The 21,367-nt window shown below is 41.5% G+C and overlaps 1 protein-coding gene across 2 annotated transcripts in view; it reads right to left on the reverse strand.

Annotated features, from left to right (window-relative positions):
* Positions 1-6,711: 6,711 nt before the first annotated feature.
* The window catches only part of ankrd50 (ankyrin repeat domain 50), a 36,440-nt gene continuing 21,784 nt past the window's right edge, over positions 6,712-21,367 (reverse strand). Inside the window, exons 4-5 of one of the 2 annotated variants that reach the window (XM_046405800.1) lie at positions 8,781-12,325; positions 6,712-8,487 (exon numbers count right to left, since the gene is read on the reverse strand). In XM_046405800.1, coding sequence (XP_046261756.1) covers positions 8,784-12,325 — 3,542 coding nt within the window. In that variant the 3' untranslated portion in view covers positions 6,712-8,487; positions 8,781-8,783. Of the gene's footprint in view, positions 12,326-21,367 lie in introns of both variants that reach the window. The other variant, XM_046405799.1, reaches the window with a different exon arrangement.

Below are 21,367 nucleotides of genomic sequence, written 5' to 3' on the forward strand. Positions count from 1 at the left end.
CATATTGCATCATTGTAGTGTTAGACAAACAAAACTCATGTATTTGTCCTAAAGCTACCACCTAGAATCTGAGCCCTTGGTTTCCTATTCTTTTGCACTGTATATATTGTATAAACTGTTACCCAGTAGGGACCCGAGACTGTTGATTAACATCTGCCACAAAAGTCAATTCAGGTCAAATCTGTTAAGCACTCTTGACAAAACAAATTTAAATACTGGCAGAAGCAAGATGAAGCAAACAAATCACTTCACTGAAGCCAAGAGTACAGAGTCTGTGCCAGTTTTTTCTCCACATGTTCATTTGCAGAACACAGTTGAACAGCCTCCATTTGTGATATCATGAGGCATCGTGCTCTTAGCCTGCCTTGCCCTTTTAATGTTTCTCAGCCTGCCCTATGCATCACTTAAACTTGGAGAATGTCTTTGTTTTGTCTTTACTGTTCTCCATCTGTCCCCTGGCCCCGTTACACCCAAAGACATTGATTCGGTCAACAAATGGCGTGTGTGCAACCGAAACAGCAGCTGAGAAGGGTTTTGTCCTGAGATGAACTCTGCAGCAGCCGTGGTGAGGGCTGCTCACTGCTGACAGAGGGAGGGGGGGGCGAAGTAAAAGGCAGGGGAGGGGAAAAAAACAGACAAAGAGAAAAGAGCGACAGAGATGGTGGACATGACAAAGTCTAAAACAGAAGGAAAAATGCGACAAAATTCCTGCAATAATGGACTAAATAGCACAAGTGAATGATAGGAAAGGATAGAATGAGACACAAAGAAGCAGAGCAACAGGAAATAGCAACACACAAAGAGAAAGACAGGAAAATAGCTAAAATACGGAAGAAAAGGGTCAAAGGGACGATGACAAAGCCAAGAAAAAATGCTAAATGGATGGGTGTATGGAAAGGGAATGACAGAGACCAGGAAAAGATAAATAAAAACAGGGTTTGAGAGTGAGAGAAAAAACTGTGTGAAAAACAAAGACAGTGAACACGAGGGGAGAGAAAGCGACAGGAAGAAGCAGGAGACTGAAAGCAAGTAAAAAAAATGTGAAAAAAAAAAATAAAGGAAGCCCTGCCAAGATGAGAGAGAGAGAGCCAGTTAGTGAGAGGGAGTGAGAGAACAAACCTTCGCCAACACTGGGAAATTTCACCAACTCCCGGCGATAATAGCTCTACATAATGAGCCGATTTAGCAGCTCAGTACCAATAAAACACCCAGGTGGTGCTCACTTTTCTCCGCTTGATGGGCAAATGCTGTGTTTCAAGAGAATCTTCTTCTTCTTCTACTTTGCTGTAGTCATGATGCTCAGCTACAGTGACACCAGAAAGGAAGCTGCAGGGGGGAATCACTGGGTGTCAGTGATCATTCCAGCTTGAGTAAAAGCACTGTAGTGCTGTTCACAGGCTTTTGGCTTTGATAACATTACCTGTAGGTGGCTCTAAGTTTCTCCACATCATCAGAGGAATTCCTCTGAATGTCTTGTCCTCTACAGAATTTAAATTAGTAATTATGACACACTGTTGATAATTGTGGATTAAAGTTCTATGCAGATGACACCACATTTATATACAAGTAACACTGCAACATGATTGACTGTTCTTACACGTGAAAAGTGTCTCTATAAATATTTTATCCCAAATATCCCAAAAGTCTTTGAATATATACAGTACATCAAGGTTTTTTTTCCTCCAGAAGCAATCCGATGTCTAATTGTGGTTTACATTATGCCCCTGATTACACTTGTCATTTATACTCACACTTAACTCTCATATCTTAATGAGTAAAAAAAACAACAACATTCTTATCCTGAGTCCCTTCATTAAATGTTGTGTTATCATTAATATGCCACAGTTCTGTAAATGGGAAATGGACTGCATTTATTATTAATTATTCATTTTATTCATTCTGACACTCATTCATACAGTAGTTGCAGAGGCTACCATGCAAGGTGCTACTGAGCTCTTTGGGTTACAGGCAGCAGAATACCTCGGTCTGTGGAGCTACAGCATTTTTATTGTGTATTGCCCTAGTTCATTTATTGTCACTGTCTTCAACTGTAATAATTAATGAGTATGACTACGAACATCTTCCCCACCCTCAAAACACCAGTGTTTCACTGTTTTGTCTTTGACTTTAGATTTTACTGTCAGGTGTTTTACTTATCTTATTCAGTGAAAGTGGAACACCTGCATGCATGTTGAGCCACCGTGTTGAGCTTCAAAGAAGAAAACAGGTTTTCCACAGAGGGAATGATGAAAGCTTTTCATCCATGCTTCGTGATGAGAGACTGTAGGGATTATGTAAACAGGCAACAAAGAGGAATACAGTATGTTTAATCTCTCATTCTCCAGCTTTGTTGGCCGAGAGTCACTTCATTGTGTTGAGCGGAGACTGCTTTCATAGCTGCCTGTATTTAAGCACAGGCTTTTTTCCATATGTTGAATTCAACTCCTGCTGCACTGCAACATACTGTATAAGGGTAGGGTTTGAAAAAAGAGTAAAAATATTCGTTTTCTAAAATGTGTATTCATAAAAGTGCATTCAGTCCTTTTGATAGAGCTAAGAGCTGTTTATGAAAGCAGATGAGCACAAGCAGGTCTCTTAGGCCATCTTTTAGTAAATCCTGCAGAGCTCATGAATAACCCCATCCCCACTGTACTTAAATCCAGACTAGAAAGGCCTTGCTCAGCTCAAAGGCTCTGCGTTACTGTTGCCAGTAAAGAGTATAAAAGTCAACAGGCTGGCTGTCACAACAGCATCTGAAACCAACTTTGTGATTACTGCCTGTTGGCATTGTTAGAGTCCAAAAGTTTATGAGAGTTATAACAAAGATTTACACTGCCCCACAGCACAAAGTGATCATAATGTATCTGCAGGGGACGATGGGCTTTTTGATCAATACCAGTGACTAAATGACTACTTTAGAAGGGTCACAAACTTTCAAACTTATTCTGGAGGTTGTTGGAACTGAAGCAAAAGTTACAAATTCCAGCTGTGGTTCTCTGAATTATGGCTGATGTTGAGATTGTGATCGACTGTTTACAAGCCTCTGTGTCAAGTAGTTTTTGTGCCTAACTTAACCAAAGTTGCATTTCTTGTTTATGTGGCAGGAAGGCTTTGTGTGTTGCATTCAGACACCGGGGTGCCTTGTGTGAAATCCTGGGATGTGAGTAGGGTGGATGAGAATTGAGAAAGTTACCAGCAACTCGTATGTTTCCCCGGGTGCTTGATGCTGCCCACTGCTCCTGTGTGTGTTTCACTGCATGTAATTTGCCGGGTGTTGCACGTGTGTGTTCAGCTAAGGATGGGTCAAATGCAGAAGACGAATTCAGTGTGGGTATGTAAAAAAAAAAAAATGCTGTCAATAAAGCTGATTCTTCTTATGTCATATGTATGCATGTTGTTAATGATCAAGGCTAAAATGCACAAGTAGCCTTGAAAACTCATTTTATTTGCTCTGGCAGTCATGTTTGGACTCCCATTCAGACAGATTTCCCTTCATCCAACATGCCAATCATCTATCTAACATGGGGCAGGTTTGATGCAATGACTGAGGGTGAAGCATCGCCAGTCCAGATCTGAAAAGTCATCCCTCACATGTTTCGCTGCTTTGACTGGTTGCAGGTCCAGTCGGCAGGACTCATGAAACGATCAAACTGCCAAACTATGGAGTGTTGATTAAATATGAATGAAGATTCTGTTACTGCAATGCCAATGTTTTACCTGTAATGTTTTAAGAAACAGTTTGGTTATAATGTTAAGTTATAATTTGAGTAATTTTGTGACAAGGCTGCCATTTCTTTTTACAGCTTAAAAATGGACAGAGCAATATGCAAACTCTCAGGTATCACTGAAATCTGTGTGACACATTTCATTTCTCTGATTGGTTGTATGTTGAGTTTTGTTGCTTTCATTGGTTGTAGCTCTCTCCAGGTGCATCCACAGATATTTTGGCCTGTATCCACCGATAACATTCATTGGGAATCAAAAATGACCTTGGAGGTTCAGACTAAGGCACATTTGCTAATTAGCCAGTGAGCTGACCCTGTAATGTAAGTTTAACAGCTATGTCTATCTTATGTTTGCTAATATTGGCTAACATTCAAGCTCATAAGCATAAACCCATTTTAAACAAAGTATAGGCTATAGCTGCATAATCTGAGAGTGGATTGAATTAACCAAAGGGTGGTTTTATTCCTTCAGATTTCAACTTTTAATATCTGAGAGAAACTAATAAGCTATTCCTTCTTTTATGTCACTTTAAGAGCTGTGGCTGGGCTATTAACTGTGTAATCATAAAACACTGCTTTGCTGAGAATTGGTGTGGTCAAAGTCTTTCCTGGATATATTAAAATTTGAAACAGCAAATCAGTAATAAAGAAAGACAACGACAAAAGTGTGATTTACCCTAACCTCTAAATTATGTGAAAAGAACATAACATTTAGTAGGTGTAGCTGTGGATGTATTTAAAGTCTCTCTTAAGGTCAGTGGGCCTCCAATAACAACATGAATTTCCATTCAAAATACTTAAATTGCAGTCATTTCCTTTTCTGAATTGTCAAGTAATTACTGTGAGTTTGGGGGGAGAAAAAAAATCACCTTTTTCAGCTCACAGTATGAACACCACTCGTTGGTAACTGCAGTCAATCTAATTTGAAACCCGGTATGATGAAGGGGCTCTGCATGGCTGCACTTGTGTCATTATAAAAAATGGATGGACAGATTTAAATACCCCTTTTGTAAAACTTCTCCATGAGTCTGGCACTTGGCTGCCTCCTCACCAAATCACTGCTGGCATTGATCTGCAAAAGTTGACTATTTATGCTTGTATGGACGCCAGTTTCCCAGAACAGTAATTAACATTTGGAGAATAAAAACTGGTGTGACAAGATGTACTCTTAAACAGTCTCGCTCATGCATTTACAGTATGCTGCAGGAGTGGTAGAATATCATTTTCTTCTGACATTTTATTCACTGTTGACAGGTGTCATAATTGATTACTACACTACATGCACTTACTGTGTATTATCAGGAACATGATCAAAAAAGAAAAACGAATTACAGCAATCCCTGTGGAGAACTCTGTGGAGCAAATGCTCCTGCTCATTCATAACATAATTACATGACTGAGGATATGTTTGAATTTGCACCTTTTTAGCCAGTTTTGGATGACTATGCCTCCAGTTTCTTGAAAACCCTTGCTGAAATCTCCAGGTTTCACACTGTAGCTGTAGCATGCAGCCTTGTTAAAAAGGCTAATGTATCACTGTCTTGTGACAACATCTGCACTCTGTGATGATGAGCTATACTGAAAAACAACACGTGTGATCACAGATATAGCTGGAAACAAGGTGACAGGCACACAGCCCTGTCAAACTGCTTTTCAGTGTTTGCATTCTTGTGAAGTCCCTTCTTCCAAAGATGAGCTGGGAAAAATGTTCCTTTCCTAAGGAAACAAGAATAAATGGCATTTTTTGATTTGATAATTACCTTGAGGGAGTTTAAAGCCACATGTGTGCAGGTTTTCAACACAACCAAACAACAGAGCAGCTGATTTCACCTCAAAATGTGCTAATCGGAAAAATCTTGAGCTAAAGTGTTTTTCTAGAATGAAAACCTGCATGCATGTGGGTCCTGATGGCACGTAGATGAAGGCCATTGGGTTTAAAGTTGAGTCTGGAACGAGCCGGCCGCAACTGTTGCCATGTCATGTATATTGCGTGGGAGCTTGTTAGCACTGTATCCAAAACAAGAGCATGGGTGGAGAAGAACCAGATGTGGCAACTGGCAGATGGTTCTTAAGGAGATCCTCTAAGCTTGGACAGTACATTCAACATGACATCAGTACCAGATGGTTTACTCATTAACACCCACCCTCTCTGAACATGCAGAAAAACCTGTGCTGAAAGGCCAAAAATCTTATGCCAATTAAGCTGCAGTTGTGGTTATTTTTTTTCGTTAAATATTTGTTGATGACAATTAACCCCAATTAGTCAAGCTAAAATGCTGCTAAATCAGTTGAATGCATCTGAAATACAACTGGTTGGTTTTTAAAATGGTATGTATCTATGACAGATAGGTAGATACTTTATTGATCCCGAGGGAAATTCAAGATAATAATAAGATAAGACAACTGACAAACTCAGTTAAGGTGCATATTAAAAAGAGTGCTATTTTGTAAGATTTCATAAAATGTGTGATCAAACTAAACAAATCTTCAGTCCATTGAGTCATTTCTGTATTTGATCTCGCTTGCAGCTCCTGTTTGTCTGAGCTGAACTGAGTGAACTGGAGCGGGGGCGGTGATAGTACTTGGCACACTTGTCTGTTCCACTTCAGCTTGATTCATGTGTTGTGATGCCTGCAGTGTCCTGGTTTGGCCCTCCACCATTAAATGACCAACACTGAGGTAGGTTTTAACAGCAAGGCCTGCAGTTTTACAGTGCCAGTGTTGTTTCCTTTGAATCCAGAGGATTCAATAGTTTAGCAGGCACAGAACACTGAAATGGATTAAACTGTTAAACTAGTTACCGCAGATTTGTCGATTGGTAGCTGTCACTCCCCTCTCAAAGCTTTCAGAATAACTTCAGATTCCAGACAAATTCATTCAAATGCCCTCTTGTCTCCATAACGAGAAGACCTCAGACTGCCGTAACTTAGTTCTGTACCTCTGTTGACATCCAGGCCTATTAACATTTGCATAAACTTACAACAGATTCGGTTTTTCAGCAGGAAAGCAAATATGTTTATTAAGCACTTTAATATACATCAGAAAATTCCACTTCATATAATACAGGAATTCTTTTTAAATGAAAGTTGAATGTACATGGAAAGCTATTTACAATCCAATCACTGACAGTCAAATCAAAGATGACAGACAAAACACAGTCAAGACAAACAAGATAACTGCTTAATAAGACTATACAGTATGTTTTCCAACACTGTTTCTAGACTCGATCCTGCCTCGAATCCTTCCACTGACCCTTCATGGCATATGTTTGAGCTACTGTAGTACTGAAGAGCTGAGAGCTTTCATTAGGGTTTATAAGTGTTTGCGCATGCGATAGGTTTCTACTGCCCCTGATTCCACTTCCTGGCAAAAAATAGCTCACTGTTGACAATATGAAAAGCCTGCAAAAATATGACAGAGTCTGTAAACGCTAACACAGCTCCAAACAGTTCATGAGAAACAGATGTTTCAGTTCCCTCAGCGTCACTGTCGGGCACCTCCTCTCCTCCATCTCACGCGGGGTCAAGTCCTGTTAAGCTGATATTCAGCTTCTCACGGGGAGAAGGTGGGACAGAGTTGGGTTGTTTCAACTTTGGCTTTACTCTGCATTTCAAACAGTATCATTCACAGCTATGAGTTGTGTTAATGGCTAAACCTTTTTGAGCCGTTTTGTGTCATGCCCCTGAAAAATCCAGCTGGAACTACTGGAAATTAACCACATGACAATAAGGAAACAAAGCTTGAATTTTGTTTCTTGCATTGCAGTAGGTTATACATGTCACTCTGCAGACAAATGCGTTTCTTTAAATCGCTGCTTTCACTTGAAATCGCTGCATTTAGCACCAAACTTTTGCTGACGGTACACAATGGGTTATTTAAATATTTTTTTATACACACACAAAATAATAACACACAAGCAAATGAAAAATCCCATAGGGACAAAATGAACTCTCTTTTTTAACATTTTCAATTAACCTTCTTCTTTCTCAGATATTTGTAATAATACACAAATGCACAAAGCCAACAAAACTGTGTGTCTAAAATAACTGCAGGCAACTTCTGAACACAGCACCATGGTAGAGCATAATGCAACACAAAATGCAGCAAAAGTGGCTTTTTTCCAAAAATAAATATGCTTGTATATACTTGTGAAGTAAATTGCCATAGCTATTAACATATTACACACAACATAGGTTTAGCACACTGATCAAGGTTAACACAGATTATTTGGGGTCTCTAGAAAGGCAGACTATCAATGCGCTTAAATTCATACCATGGCATCAGTTACTGTTATGTCCTGTTGTTTGTGACAATGTACTCAGTGGTACATTGCTGTCAGTGTGAAAAAGCAGACAGAACAAACATAATAATAATAATAATAAAAAAAACAAAAACAAAAAAAAAAACAAATTGGTATGTTTCTGTCAAACAACAACCTTGATAAAACATGGATGGGATACAAAGTGAATACAACAAATGCATGTCTGTCATTTTACTCTTTTAAAAGTGCATACACTGTTTATTAAATAGCATTACATTAAATTAAAATGATAGTTTGCATGAATACATGAAGAAGGCTGTAACAGATGTAGGCACATCGATGTATCAGTTCACGCCTTAGGCAGCAATGGACAATCGTCCCAAGGTATTATTTTGAAGTCTCCCACTGATGAAAAAAAATTTTTTTTTTTTAATGCAGATGACAACAATTGCTTTGGCACATTCCCTCTAATGCCTGCATGACGAATGGCACTCAAGACATCTGAAATCGTATAGGAATGACTTGGGTTAATGTTTTCTTTGAGAGGAAATAGTATTCTTATCCAGATTCTTCATGCAAGTCTCATGAAATCCAACTAAGGCTGTACTGAGTGCAATCCAGTATCAACTAAAAGTCAGTTACTAGCCTCTGTATTAGCCACTGTAAAAGCACAAGCGAGCCAAACTCTTGCCTACGTGCTGTCATCCTGACCTGAATTTCAACTCTGAGACAAATGCTTGATGTATTTCATCAAGAGCACACGGTGGATGATTATTTTGACAAGTATCTCTTACCAGCTATAACGGAGTCTCCTTTTTGTAGTTAAACCCAGGGTCTGATCCTTCAATCTGCAGTTTCAGGGCTTGTTTAAGGCTTAGCTCAGTTTCGCCGATGGGATAGTTCTCTAGAACATCCTGGTGGCCTCTGTTCTGTACAGTCCGAGGAACTGATACCCTACTCAGGAAAACCTGATTACCCTGTAAATGATAGTTGGGGTTGGTCATGATTCCATTCCTCTTTTTCTCAGAACAGCTCTGCTGCTGGATGAAGAATTGATCTTGGCCTTGTCCCCTTTCCTGCCGAATTGAACCACCAATCATGATCTTGCAATGGGGATCCTTCACCGAAATGTTCGCGACGGATTTGTTGAGGGCTATTCTCTTGTCAAATTGTGTCATCTCATACTCTAGAACCTGACCTTGTGTTGATCCGCTATTCTTGACTTTTTTCTTATCTCCCAGTGCTCCTTTACCATTTGATGTCCCATTTCCAGTCTTATTTCCCTTTGTTGACTTGAGACCAGGTTTTAACTGAGACCAGTCAAAGTCAGTGGATGGAGACGATGGCTGCTGACCAATGGACTTAGTCGTAGAGGAAGGGGACACAATAGACTGTCTGCTCCGGCTGCGAGGCAGTGAGTGCTGCTGGATTTGTTCTGTGAATGTCAGTCCATGAACACTGTCGATCGGCACAGTCTGCGCTGTGGCTGTGGATGATGTGGTTCTCAAAGAGGAGTTCTTTGAACTTTTGAGGGAATTATTTGAAAGGGAGGATTTCTGTCTGTCTACTGTAGAATCAGGAGATTCTGACGGTGAACTGAAAGCATGGACAGGTCCATTGGGCAGACCACGTCCAGACGACTGCACATCTCCTGCCCCTGTGCTGCCAGAGCTGCTTGATTTAATGGTGAGGGACTGCATTTTTCCAGTCATAGCCAATGGGGTTTTTTCTTCCATGGTGTGTACGGGTGAGGGATTGCAGCCATTTAGAGTGGTGGCCCCATACTTTTCCAGAAGTTTTATGATCATTGAATGGCCACCTTTTGCTGCAACTCTCATTGCTGTGCGTCCAAACTGATCAGCGTGGTTGGGGTCAGCACCATTTTCAAGAAGAATTTGCACAACATCAATGTGACCCTCTTGTGCAGCTATGCCTAGTGCTGTTGCTCCCTGGTTGCATGTATGATCCACATGTGTGCCATTCTCGATCAAAAACTGCACGACTTTAGTATGTCCTTGCCATGCAGCAGACTGGAGGGCAGATCGCTTCTCATTGTCACAGGCATTCACATCAGCATGATAGTTAATCAGCAGCCTCACCATTTCAATATGTCCTTGCCAGCAGGACACGTGGAGGGCTGTTCTGCCCTCAGTGTCACAAGCTTCCACATTTGCTCCATTTTCAAGGAAATACTCTGTCATGGCCAGCTGATTTTCAAGTGCCAATATATAGAGTGTTGGCCGTCCATCTGCATCTTTGTAATCTATATCAGCACCGTGGCTCAGCAGCAGTTCAACAATGTCCCTGTGGCCTTCTAGTGCAGCCACCCTGAGAGCATTCCTCCCATCATAACCCCTGTCGTCAATGCAAGACTTGTTTTCCAGAAGAATTTGCACACAGTCATAATGTCCTTCTTGTGCAGCTAATATCAGCGGTATTCTACCATCATTATCAACCTCTGTACAACGAGCACCTTGCTCAATAAGGGCATTGCACACCTGGCGGTGGCCCTCAAATGAAGCCATGTGTAGCGGGGTCCAGCCTGCATCATCCCTGTGATTCTCATCCAGACCTCTGTCCAGCAGAGTCCTGACCACTTCCACATTACCCTGAGCAGATGCGATGCTCAGCACAGTCCTTCCCTCACTGTCGATGCTATCAACAGCAGCCCCCCAGAAAAGTAACGTGTTGACAACAGAAGCATGGCCCATTGATGCAGCAGCAAGAAGAGGAGTGCGACCATTGTTGTCTGTGTGATCCACATCCGCCCCACCTTCCAAAAGCAGATCAACTACATCGACATGTCCTTCATAACCAGCCACAAGGAGGGGAGTCATGCAGTCTTTATCACAGTGGTCGACCTCTGCTCCTCTGTCAATTAGAAGGCTCACAACAGAAGCATGGCCTTTGCTTGCAGGAACACAGAGAGCAGCGACTGACAGTGCAGTCCTCCCATCTACATCTTCATGATTAACTTCGGCTCCATGGTCCAAGAGGTGCTCAACGATCTCTCTGTGTCCCATGTATGCTGCAGCAATGAGAGCTGTTCTTCCTTCGTTGTCTGCCTTGTTCACCTCAGCCCCATGCTGAAGAAGGTTCAAAACAATGTCTTCATGGCCTCCCCAAGCAGCAGCTCTTAAAGCAGTTCTACCATCAGCATCAGCACAGTCCACTTTGGCACCAGCATAAAGCAAAGCAGATACAACTTCTGAATGTCCACCCCAAGCCGCGGAGCGCAGGGCTGTCCATCCATCATGATCAGTGTGGTTTATGTTAGCCTCACAACCAATTAGGCAGTTGACGACTTTGGTGTGGCCCTGCCTTGCAGCAAGAGTAAGTGCCGTTTGTCCATGGTTGTCTTCTAACTCCATGTTTGCCCCTCTGGATATGAGCAGGTTGACCACATCAAGGTTTCCACTGTATGCAGCATTGGCCAGCAAAGTTCTCCCACTGGAGTCACACTGGTTCACAGATGCTCCGTTGTCAAGTAATGTCCTTATTGAGTCCTCTCTTTCGAGAGCCTGTTGTACTATACATGATGCATGGTCATCCTCATTGTTTACATGAGCTCCAGCTTTGACCAGAAGTTGGAGGACCTCCTGTTCTCTTGGTATAGAGGTGGTTAGAGAGTCTTTAGCAGGAGTTCCATTCCAAACCATCCAAAGAGCCAGGTTAAATGGCTCAATCTGCAGATTGGAATTGACAAGGTGCAATGCAAATTCCTGCACTTCGAGTGGTTTGAGCTGCTTTGCCCTGCAAGTATAACTCATTGCCAGCATCCTATGTCCCTCTGCTGCATTGCACAAGTACTTCTGGGTGCAATGCTTAACATCCAGTAGCCACTCTGCAAAACTGTAGTGAAAAAGGATTTTAGTACTCCCAAGGCCATCAACCAACAACTTGGAGAGAATGTCCATCTTTTTCTGAAATTCTTCCATAGTCAGTGTCATGTTTTTGGTCCAGACTGCATGGTACAGTTCTTTGACCGTGAGTGGCCTACAAGTGGCCAGGATAACATTAAGGATAGGCTGAACTTTGGCAAATTGTTTTCTCACAAACAGTCTCTGGCAGAGCCACAGGTAGAGGCCATTGAGAGTGCCAGGGATGTCACGGATCTCCCGAAGCATGATAAAGTTCTCCACCACGCCATCCAGCACACGCTCCAGGTAGAGAAAACAGCCACTGCTTTTGATATGGAGTTGGTTGAGCATCTCAGCTGTCTCCTTGGTGAGGTGCTGCCTCAGGGCCTCCTCCTGGTCCAGCCGGTGAAGGATATACTGTTGCACATCCTTGACGATGTAGGCTTTGCGCAGATCATCGAGGCTGATTTTACGGAATCCTGAAAGAAAAGGAATGGATATTAGAGCAGCCTGATGACAAATGGATAATATGCATAGGAGATCTACAGGATTTAAAGGGCCTAAATTTAAAATCAATTTGCCCATTATGTGAAGGGTGTAAAAAATATAGATGTGATGATAAGTGAATAGCGTTACATGCCCCTAGTATCCCTTGAGTCATTATCTTAAGTCTGACCTGGATATCATACTCGATATTTATCCCCAGATCTTGTTCCTTTGGGGAAACAGGTTCAGACAACCTTTAATTTCCTAAGGCATAGGATAATTAACAGTAAAGCCATGTTGTTAAAGAAAACTTTTAGAGGAATTAAAAACATAAGCCCTCTGTCTGCTTCCAGCAGACAGTTTCACAACCAGTTTAGCCCATAAAGAACTAAAGAAAACAAAATTATGGCAATGAGTGCATTATATTGTGTCTGATACAGAAGTAATTTCAGCTGTAATAACTGTGGCTGTGGCTGTGTGATGATGAAAATAACAATGACTTCAGTACCCTGGAATAATGAATACATTATATTAAAATACATCTGTGATGTTGCTTATCCATATAACATTTGTGCAAATCTATAAAGATTCATTAAAAGAAAAAACAGGAAGCACTTGTTTTAGCAGAAAGCCTTAAAGAAATAACACATAGAATGGTAATTATGTCTAAAGAATCCTGACATAAAATTTCTTTTAACTCTAAATTTGGGTTGATTAGCCATTGAACCAATTCATTTACTGCAGAGGTTATTAGCACTTATTCAGCAGGAGCAAGTCTGTGGCAGGGACTGAAGACATGCAAGAATCAAAATGGAGGTGAGCAAGGGAGACATCATTTTCATGGCTGTAGCACATCAGTGGTCTGTAAAACATCTCTCCAGTGCCTCACTTATTATCGTGCTACATGCTCCTAGTACAGACCTTTAGAAATCCTTCTGTAAAAAACAGGAAAATTATCACAGTGGGTCCTAAATGAATGGTCTTTAATGGGAATTCCTCTCCAGGAAAAATGGCTCCATAATGGCTTCGGCTAATGGGCATTAAGTGAACTTCCCTCCATGTTAAAACAATCTGTTCATGGTCTGTGTGGCCACCGGCCCGAGGGCAAGGAGAGCATTTTTGCATTCTTATATTTACACTTCCCATGGTTCTCAGGGGGAAAAATGTCACCAGAGGCTCTCTTAATGTTATTGACATACTGTATTTTACAATGACTAACAGGCTGCAGGCCTGTTAGCCATGGGAAAAGCAGTTGCATCCTTCTCGCTTAGAAAGTGCCTTTACATGCCAGGCTGTACATGAACTCATTAACATTTACCTTTTTAAAGTAATTAAATTTAAAGTCTTAGTTTTAGACACCTCATTATCGATTGAACATTTTCTGTACTGACAGGAAACTCTTAAAAGGTTCAACAATAAAATTGAGCACCAGTACTTTTATCCTTCAAAGTTCCCACTGACTGCCTTGGTTATATAACTTTTCCCTGTACATAATATGAATCAGACTCTGTCACTACGCCTGAAGCAGTGCTCTGTTCATCTGATTGCTATTGTGTGGGTAGAAAAGGCTGTGAAATCTTAATCCACACAGGACCACTGCTCACCACACCTGGAAGCCAGATAACAAACCTGATGAGTTTAACAAGAGTTCCCATGCAGGTGCTGGCAGTTTGGACAACAGATCCTGGTAAACAGAACGAGCGAGGGGTTTTCTTTATCAACTGCTTCTGAGTTTGTTCAAGATAAGCGTGCATCCACCAACTGTGCCTCACAATAATCTTATTTTACTTTGTCCTTGAGGCCTTCATTATGCTTCAAACTGCAACAGATATTGACTAGGTTTAATTACATAAATGGATGAAAACAATAAGCAGAAAAGTACAGATTTATACTAATAGAGCTGCAACATTTATTTGCCTAACTGATTTCAAGCATAAATGTCATTTATGTCAACATTTGCTGGTTTCAACGTCTGTAGGGATTTGTTTGTTTTGTCATTATTTCATTCATGATAGTAAATGGAGAGTTTTGGGGCTTTGCACTACTTGGAACTTCTAAGACTTGAGACTATAACCCGAATATATGGTCACAGAGGCTTAAATCTAATCTAAACTGGGGAAAAAACACAAGATAAATGTAAAGAAACCTTTCCAGTTAATAAACTTTTTTTTCACAATATTTATGTTTACACATGGAACTGAAAGTATGACAAGGAGGCAGCAAAAGGTTTAAATCGATAAGAGTTGTTCAGTATCACTCCCCAACATTATACCATATAACTGCCCAGTCATTACAGAAACTCAATGACCCTGACCCGCTTTCAGTCTGTCACTGTTTTCACTGACTGTGTGCATTTTCCACCCTCCCTTCACCCCCTTGTCCTCCTCTATAACAGCTCCCACTCCAGTCTTTGTGAGACCTGGGAGCACTGAGTACTAAGAACCACTGATGATTCAGTGTATATCAAAAAGCCTGACTGATTCCTCATTCCTCTTTTCGACAGGACCGTGGAGAAGGAACTGCAGCGTAATTAGGGATTCTTTCAAGTTGATTCAGAAACACTTGAAATCCTATTCTCAGTGTACTCGCTCGTCTTCTGGCTCAGATGTAAAACAATAAAGATCAGCCTATAATTCAATCAGAGCAATTCTCACTCTTCCTCGCCTTATTTTCACCAACCCTCTTGTTGCTTCCTTCCCCTTTTATTGATATTTTCTGGACTCTGGACTTTTTTGGGCTAGAAATGCACATTCACAAGTTCCTCAGTTGACCCATGGGCATAGAATCACATTTTTATTAACAATTCATGCTGAAAGACAGGCATCTGATGCCTGGTGTGATCTCCTGTCTATGTGTGTGACGTTCACAGGCTGGCCCTCTGCTTTCTGCTGGACTCAGTCCTTCTTTGGACATTTTGGGTTTGCTCCAGTTGGGACAGGAAATCCACTAGCTGAGAGTGGGGGGGGGGCATTGAAGAGGAAAAACAAGGACAATAAAAAAAGACTTGAGCAGACCAAAAAAGTCAAACTATTTCTCACCAAGCCAATGACTTGAACAAAGTGTGAAATGTAATATTTTGTTTTGATGTAGACTTGCACTATGCACAGCGGGCCTAAGAAAAACACTGAGTGTGCATTACAGGCCAATTCTGGAGATGTTACTCTATCATGAATATTTTCTCGAGGGAACAAAAGAAAAATGCTTCTGTGCTGTAGTTTATCATAAACAGTTTCTCCTACATTCCACGGTCGATGACACACCAATTATGAAGATACAGTGACTGGGAAAGCTGAAGGAGGGAGGAGGAGACAGAAATTTGACTGCAGCCACCATGAAATACAGTACTTGCCTTTTAGAAAATAAAAATTCTGTATGCAAGAAAGGAAAAAAAGAATAGACGCAGTAAGGGCTTAGACAGAAAACACCAATAAAAGACCTCTTCTTTCAGATGGATGGAGATGAGCTACAATTTCCACTTTAGTCATCAACAAACATAACTTCATAAGGCTTGGATGTCAAATGTGAAGTCATGGTATTATTACTGCCTTACTCCTGCAGATAAAGCCCTAAAAACAACCACAGGGAGAAAGTCATCCAACCTGTATTTGATGACTGCGGTGTAAAAGGAACTACTATTAAGTAGTACACAAGAATGCAAGAACTTTCATTGGCTACAAATGTTCAAATGCCTTCCAAGAACCATTTTCTTTCTTTCCAAATCCTAGCAGTCATGAAGGCCTGGGCTGTGCACCACTAATAAGTGGGCTACACAAACTGTAGCTGAGTGTTGTGTGTGTTTGGGCTTTTTATGAGTGTGTGAGTGAGGATGGTTCAGAGTCTGAACAAAAGCGAGTGCTAAACAAGCAACAAATGACACATTCATCAGGGTGAGGGATGCAGCTCCTGAGTACAGGCCTCTGAGCCAGCTGCTGCTCGTTACAGAACTGGAGACCAGCCACAGAAGACACAGCCCTGCGTACAAAAGAGGGACTGTTTGCCTTCTAGATTAATTTTTCAGATGACAAATGAGGCAGCGTGGGTGCATGCGTGTTAAGAAATGAGAGGTCCGAGCTCATCAAACGGGATTTTGAGAATGGCAGCGTCTCAGATTCAGCACGTTCTTTGCGAGACACCATCTTAGGTCATCTGATCCATAAAGAAAACAGAAACCCAAGCCTCGCTGGCCTTTTCCTCGGGCGCTCCAGTAAACCCGCGCTCGACAAACGTCTGCTCGACAGCTGCAGCGTTCCCGGCTCCAAAAAACACGAGAGCGCCAACCTCCTAAACACAAGTATGTGCATGAGAGTCAGCTCCAACGGTCTGCAAACAACAGTCCTTTGAAAAGAGTGCTGCTGTTTAATCTTTGAAAAATACCGTTGAGTTCTTCGATTATATACACACACAGACACACTCTAATTTCTACTCTAACAGACAAATGGAGATAACACTTTCTACTTTATCTTGGATAAAGTGTGACTTATTCACAAGTGAGAAAAGACAAAGCTGGGCACTGAGAGGCTTTGACTCTAATGAGGCACAAACTCGACTGTAGAAAATCATTTGAGATTAGCAACATTTTATGTGCACTGTGTACATCCTGCTATACCAAACAACCACCGAGAAAGACACCGAAACGATTAGACTTTTACAATTAAATTCATGCTACACTGGGGGAGAAGCACATGAAAAGACTCCTGTCCCAACATGCCTCTTGCTGAATTTCAAAAGGGATGTGAAAGGGTTTCCAGTCTAACCTGTTGTGGTGTGACTGAGCGGGGCTGACGAGGTGAGGGTGGGGCAAATGGGAACACATTTAACACACTGAAACCCTTTTCCAACACAGTGCTTAACATTGCTGGCTTCATCTATCTGTTAAAAGTGCAGATATTTGGTCATTCAGACAGAGGTGATTTTTACATGCGTGTTCCTCGGAGCTTCGGTCAGACGGAGTTTTGTTAGGAGGAAGAGCGTTTCGTGTTCTCTCAACGGCTGCAACAATGATGGGTTTTAAAACTTATTTTGCGGCTGAGACCCTACTTAATGACCACTGACAGATCCTGAGTTTCACATCACTTTAACCACATAATGTTGCTAATGTTCTCTCTGAAAGCACAGATGGACTGCACGACAGGACGATAAGTTGGGATTCACAATCATTTCTGCACCTGGTGTGAATGAATGTTAGAAATACATGGAGAGAGTGTTGGTTCAGTCATTCACTGGATGAACTGCAAGGAGAAAATTAGTTTTAATAAACTGACGTGATGTGAGATCGGTCCCCTGAACGCCTCTGTCTCTTTCATGGTATTTCTGAGTGTATTAAACTGATTTTATGCATAGCAGAATTTGATTGAGATAATTAATGTATTCCAATTATCTTAGAGCATGATGGAAGACAGATATTAAATTATTTCCTGTATGTTTCACCATATTCATTCAGTTCATACCTGCGCCACATTTAAACTGATACTGAGGTGTTACTACATCTGACCTTGTGGGACTGCGTTGTGATTCATACGTAAATGTGACTTAAATGTGATTTATTTAATTCAAGTATGACACTATGAAACTACTGCCAGATTAAGAAACAAGGGTGCAGGTCTAAAAGGGGCTTTACAGCATGTCTGAAGAGATTCAGATACAGCTTTCAAACCACTGGCACAAAGAATAATACACCAGTTATATCAGTGTCTATGCAGAAGACACCAGAAAGAGGAGAGAAGAAGCTGCACACACGATTTTGAATGACAGGAGCTCATTAAGATGGTGACAAGAGACCGAGTCATTTGGCTGCACACCTGGTCACTCACTGCACCCCATAATGGATATCTACTCTAAGAGGGTTGTCACTATATATCACTGAGCTTCTTGCAGCTGCACAGATGGCTGGAAATTTCATCCAAGTGAAGAAATTCCAAAAGAGAACTGAAACAACAGAGTGCTAAGCCAGAAATATAGAGCTCAACAGGATCAGCAGCACATAAACAGTATGAACTTCAATTCAAACTGCCCATTAACCATTTCTGTAATGTGGGGAAAAAGTAGGGCATCTACAGCTAATAATCCCTCTTTTCATGCCACCTGGCCCTTTTCATTTATTACCCATAAGTTTAAAGGTTATCGATCTAAATATGCTCCATAAAACCCAAAACACTCCCACTCTTAAACCTTAAATACCGAATTTCTTTCTGAAACACAAGTTTTTAGTCTTCGTGGTAGCAGTAAGCTCTTGTGGTGCTGGGAGTTCGCTGCCCACACAGGATCAAATTTCCTCAATCTTTGCCCGTGTTTTTGTTCATCATTACACCAGCTGACCTCCCGCTGACCTCATTTAGCCCTACCAGCACATGTTTCCATTCACCTGCACAAGGATCTACTCAGTCTAGCATGTCAGTTGTGTTTTATTGGCCATCAAGTCAAACAAGCCATTATCTGCTATCAACATGCAGTGCCAGGAAGGTCTGGAACCATTTTAGTAAAATTTCACAGGGAAATGTCCAGACAGCAGGTCCAGCACCAGGAAAGCTGCAGCAGCTTGCTGTGGAATCAGGTACTTGCAAAGTCATCCTTGGCATGCAGGTCGAGGATAAAAAAATCCCCCCATCTTTACTTTAGAGTCCTTTTACCCCGGCAGCAAAACCAGGCCAAAACATGCCAGGAATTCCACTGCATTTATTGAGACCAAAGGTAAATGAAGACTTAATTTAAATACCCTTCAATTAAAGTAAAAAGTGACTCGTCATGCTCTCTGCTAAAGCCTTGAAAACAAAAAAATCTCACATCTATAAAAATTTGGCAGGGGCACGCCACATACCAAAGGGCATCACCTCAGGAGGAACGAGGGCAGTCGGTTCGTCTGCCATGTTCAGAATCATGTTACTGCAGTGCAGCACCCAAGGTGTCATAGATACAGACAGGGTAGACCTGTAATTTGCCCGGCTGTCAGACTGCACGGTGGTAAATTACAGTATTCAGCGAGGATTATGGTCTTCAGCTCATCCAAAGTGAGGCTCAACATGCAGCCTCACAGACGACAACTCGTACATGAATATGGACATAAATCAGCTTGTCTGTGTAAGCCAATTTCAAGAAAGGGGGAGGTAAGCTAATTAAATATGTCGGCCTGGCTCTTATAACCCAGGCATAGAGGTGAAGAGACAATACTGAAAACTCCAAGAACAGAGGACAGCGAGGGCTGTTTTGGTAGCATGGCGCATTTCTCAAACGTGCTCTTTGGTTCCTATATGTATCAAATACAGACTTTTTAATATTCATCTCAAAAAACGCTTTGGAATTCCTTCCCTTTCAGTATGGAAAACAGTCCTTGGCATCTAATCCCTCATAATACTCATAATTTTATTTCATAGTTAAAGTTCAAATTCATCTGTCGCGTTCATACAAACATCATCCAATCGTCTAAATGATGCCGCAAAATCAAGTCATTTAATGGGGAGTCAGTAAGCACAGCCATCTTTGTCTCTCTTTGGGGAGCATTCCAAGGCCCAGAAGAAATAAACCATCCTTGCTGCTTTACAACTGTGTTTGTGTTGTCAGTCAGCCAGAAGATCTTGCGGTTCCTCCACTGAGGTCTCACATTTGACCAAATATAAAGTATACAAAAAGAAAACACATCCAAGGAAATGTTGAGAGTTTTGTTGACCTTTTTACAGACTTTTTTGCAGAGAACCGACCGTAACCTGTGTCACATTCACGCGGAGGCCTCTGGACAAAGGGCTGCTCAGAGAGGTGGAGGAGGGCGCATACTTTAAACAGAGCTGCTCTTTTCATTTGTGATCACTGGTGGCAAATCAGTTCTGTCTCTTGGCGAGTTGGGCTAAGAAAGCTCCATTCATCGGAAGGCAGAGTGGACGTGGAAGATGTGGTTTAAGTCCTTGCCAGGGTGGTCTACCTTCTCCTCGAAGAGACGCAAATACAGGAAACAAAAACTTAGACCCGCCTTGGATTCACATAATTTCCTGAAAGTAACTGTGGAATTTCTAATGTCTTGTCTATACAGTGTGGGCTGAGGAAGAAGACCTTCTGATTACTTTTTGGGGGGGAGAAAAAACTGAGCAAATGTGTCATTTTAGGAAGGAAATGAGTAAAGCCCCCATCAAAATGCCTCACAGGATGAGTGTTTTTTGTAGTGGCCACATGCTGCTGTAACATTCCTCAGACAGGAACATAACCATCTTAATTACAGTTGTGATTCATAAGTAACAGTGGCTTTTGTGTGTGTGTGTGTGTGTGTGTGTGTATGTGTGTCTCTCTCTATGTGTGGCTATTAGTTTCTTGCTGGCACAACCCTGCAACGTCTGCCAGGTGCCCCCTGCGACCAACTGGAAGAATTAAGAGTGAAATTGGGAAAAGAATGAAAATCATCATGTATTTCATGATGGCAGAAATCAATCTAATTGAAGTTGCCATAACACTGCAGAGCAGGAATGTGGTTGTTTAAGAGGAGCTATTATCTTTCAGGGCTCCAGTGCCACACTGATACCATATTATTAGAACCACTGGCACCGCAGTTGACAAATCCATGCCTTCTCCATCTTTCCTCATCCCTCGCTGATGTTGACTTTTCTCTCAAAATCCTAAGTACAGCTTGCAGGAGGTTTTGTTTATTATTTCCTTCAACCTGGGCTGTATCATTGTCATCCATCTCCTCCTGTATTTGCAGATTAGTTACGACATGCTTCCACACGGGATGATATGATTTCAGCAGCAACATCTCAGATCTCATTACACGTGAATTTTGGCACGTCTAACTATGTGTGATCTATCTTTCAAATCTTGAGTTTTTATTTTATTAGCAATAGTGGAGAGATGACAGGAAATGAGTGAAATGAGAGAGAGATGAGCAGGGAAAAACTGCCTGGATTTTGGTTCCTTGTTGGTCTAGAATGTATACAAGAAATAAATGCATTTTAATAAAAGGGAAGACTTGATGAAACAATCTTGAAGATGAATTAAAATACGGAGGGCAATTTAGAAACAAGAAACTAGGGTGTTAGATGAAAACTATGTTTTAAATG

This window comes from Scatophagus argus, chromosome 12 (assembly GCF_020382885.2).
Source record: "Scatophagus argus isolate fScaArg1 chromosome 12, fScaArg1.pri, whole genome shotgun sequence".
Classification (NCBI taxonomy): domain Eukaryota; kingdom Metazoa; phylum Chordata; class Actinopteri; family Scatophagidae; genus Scatophagus; species Scatophagus argus.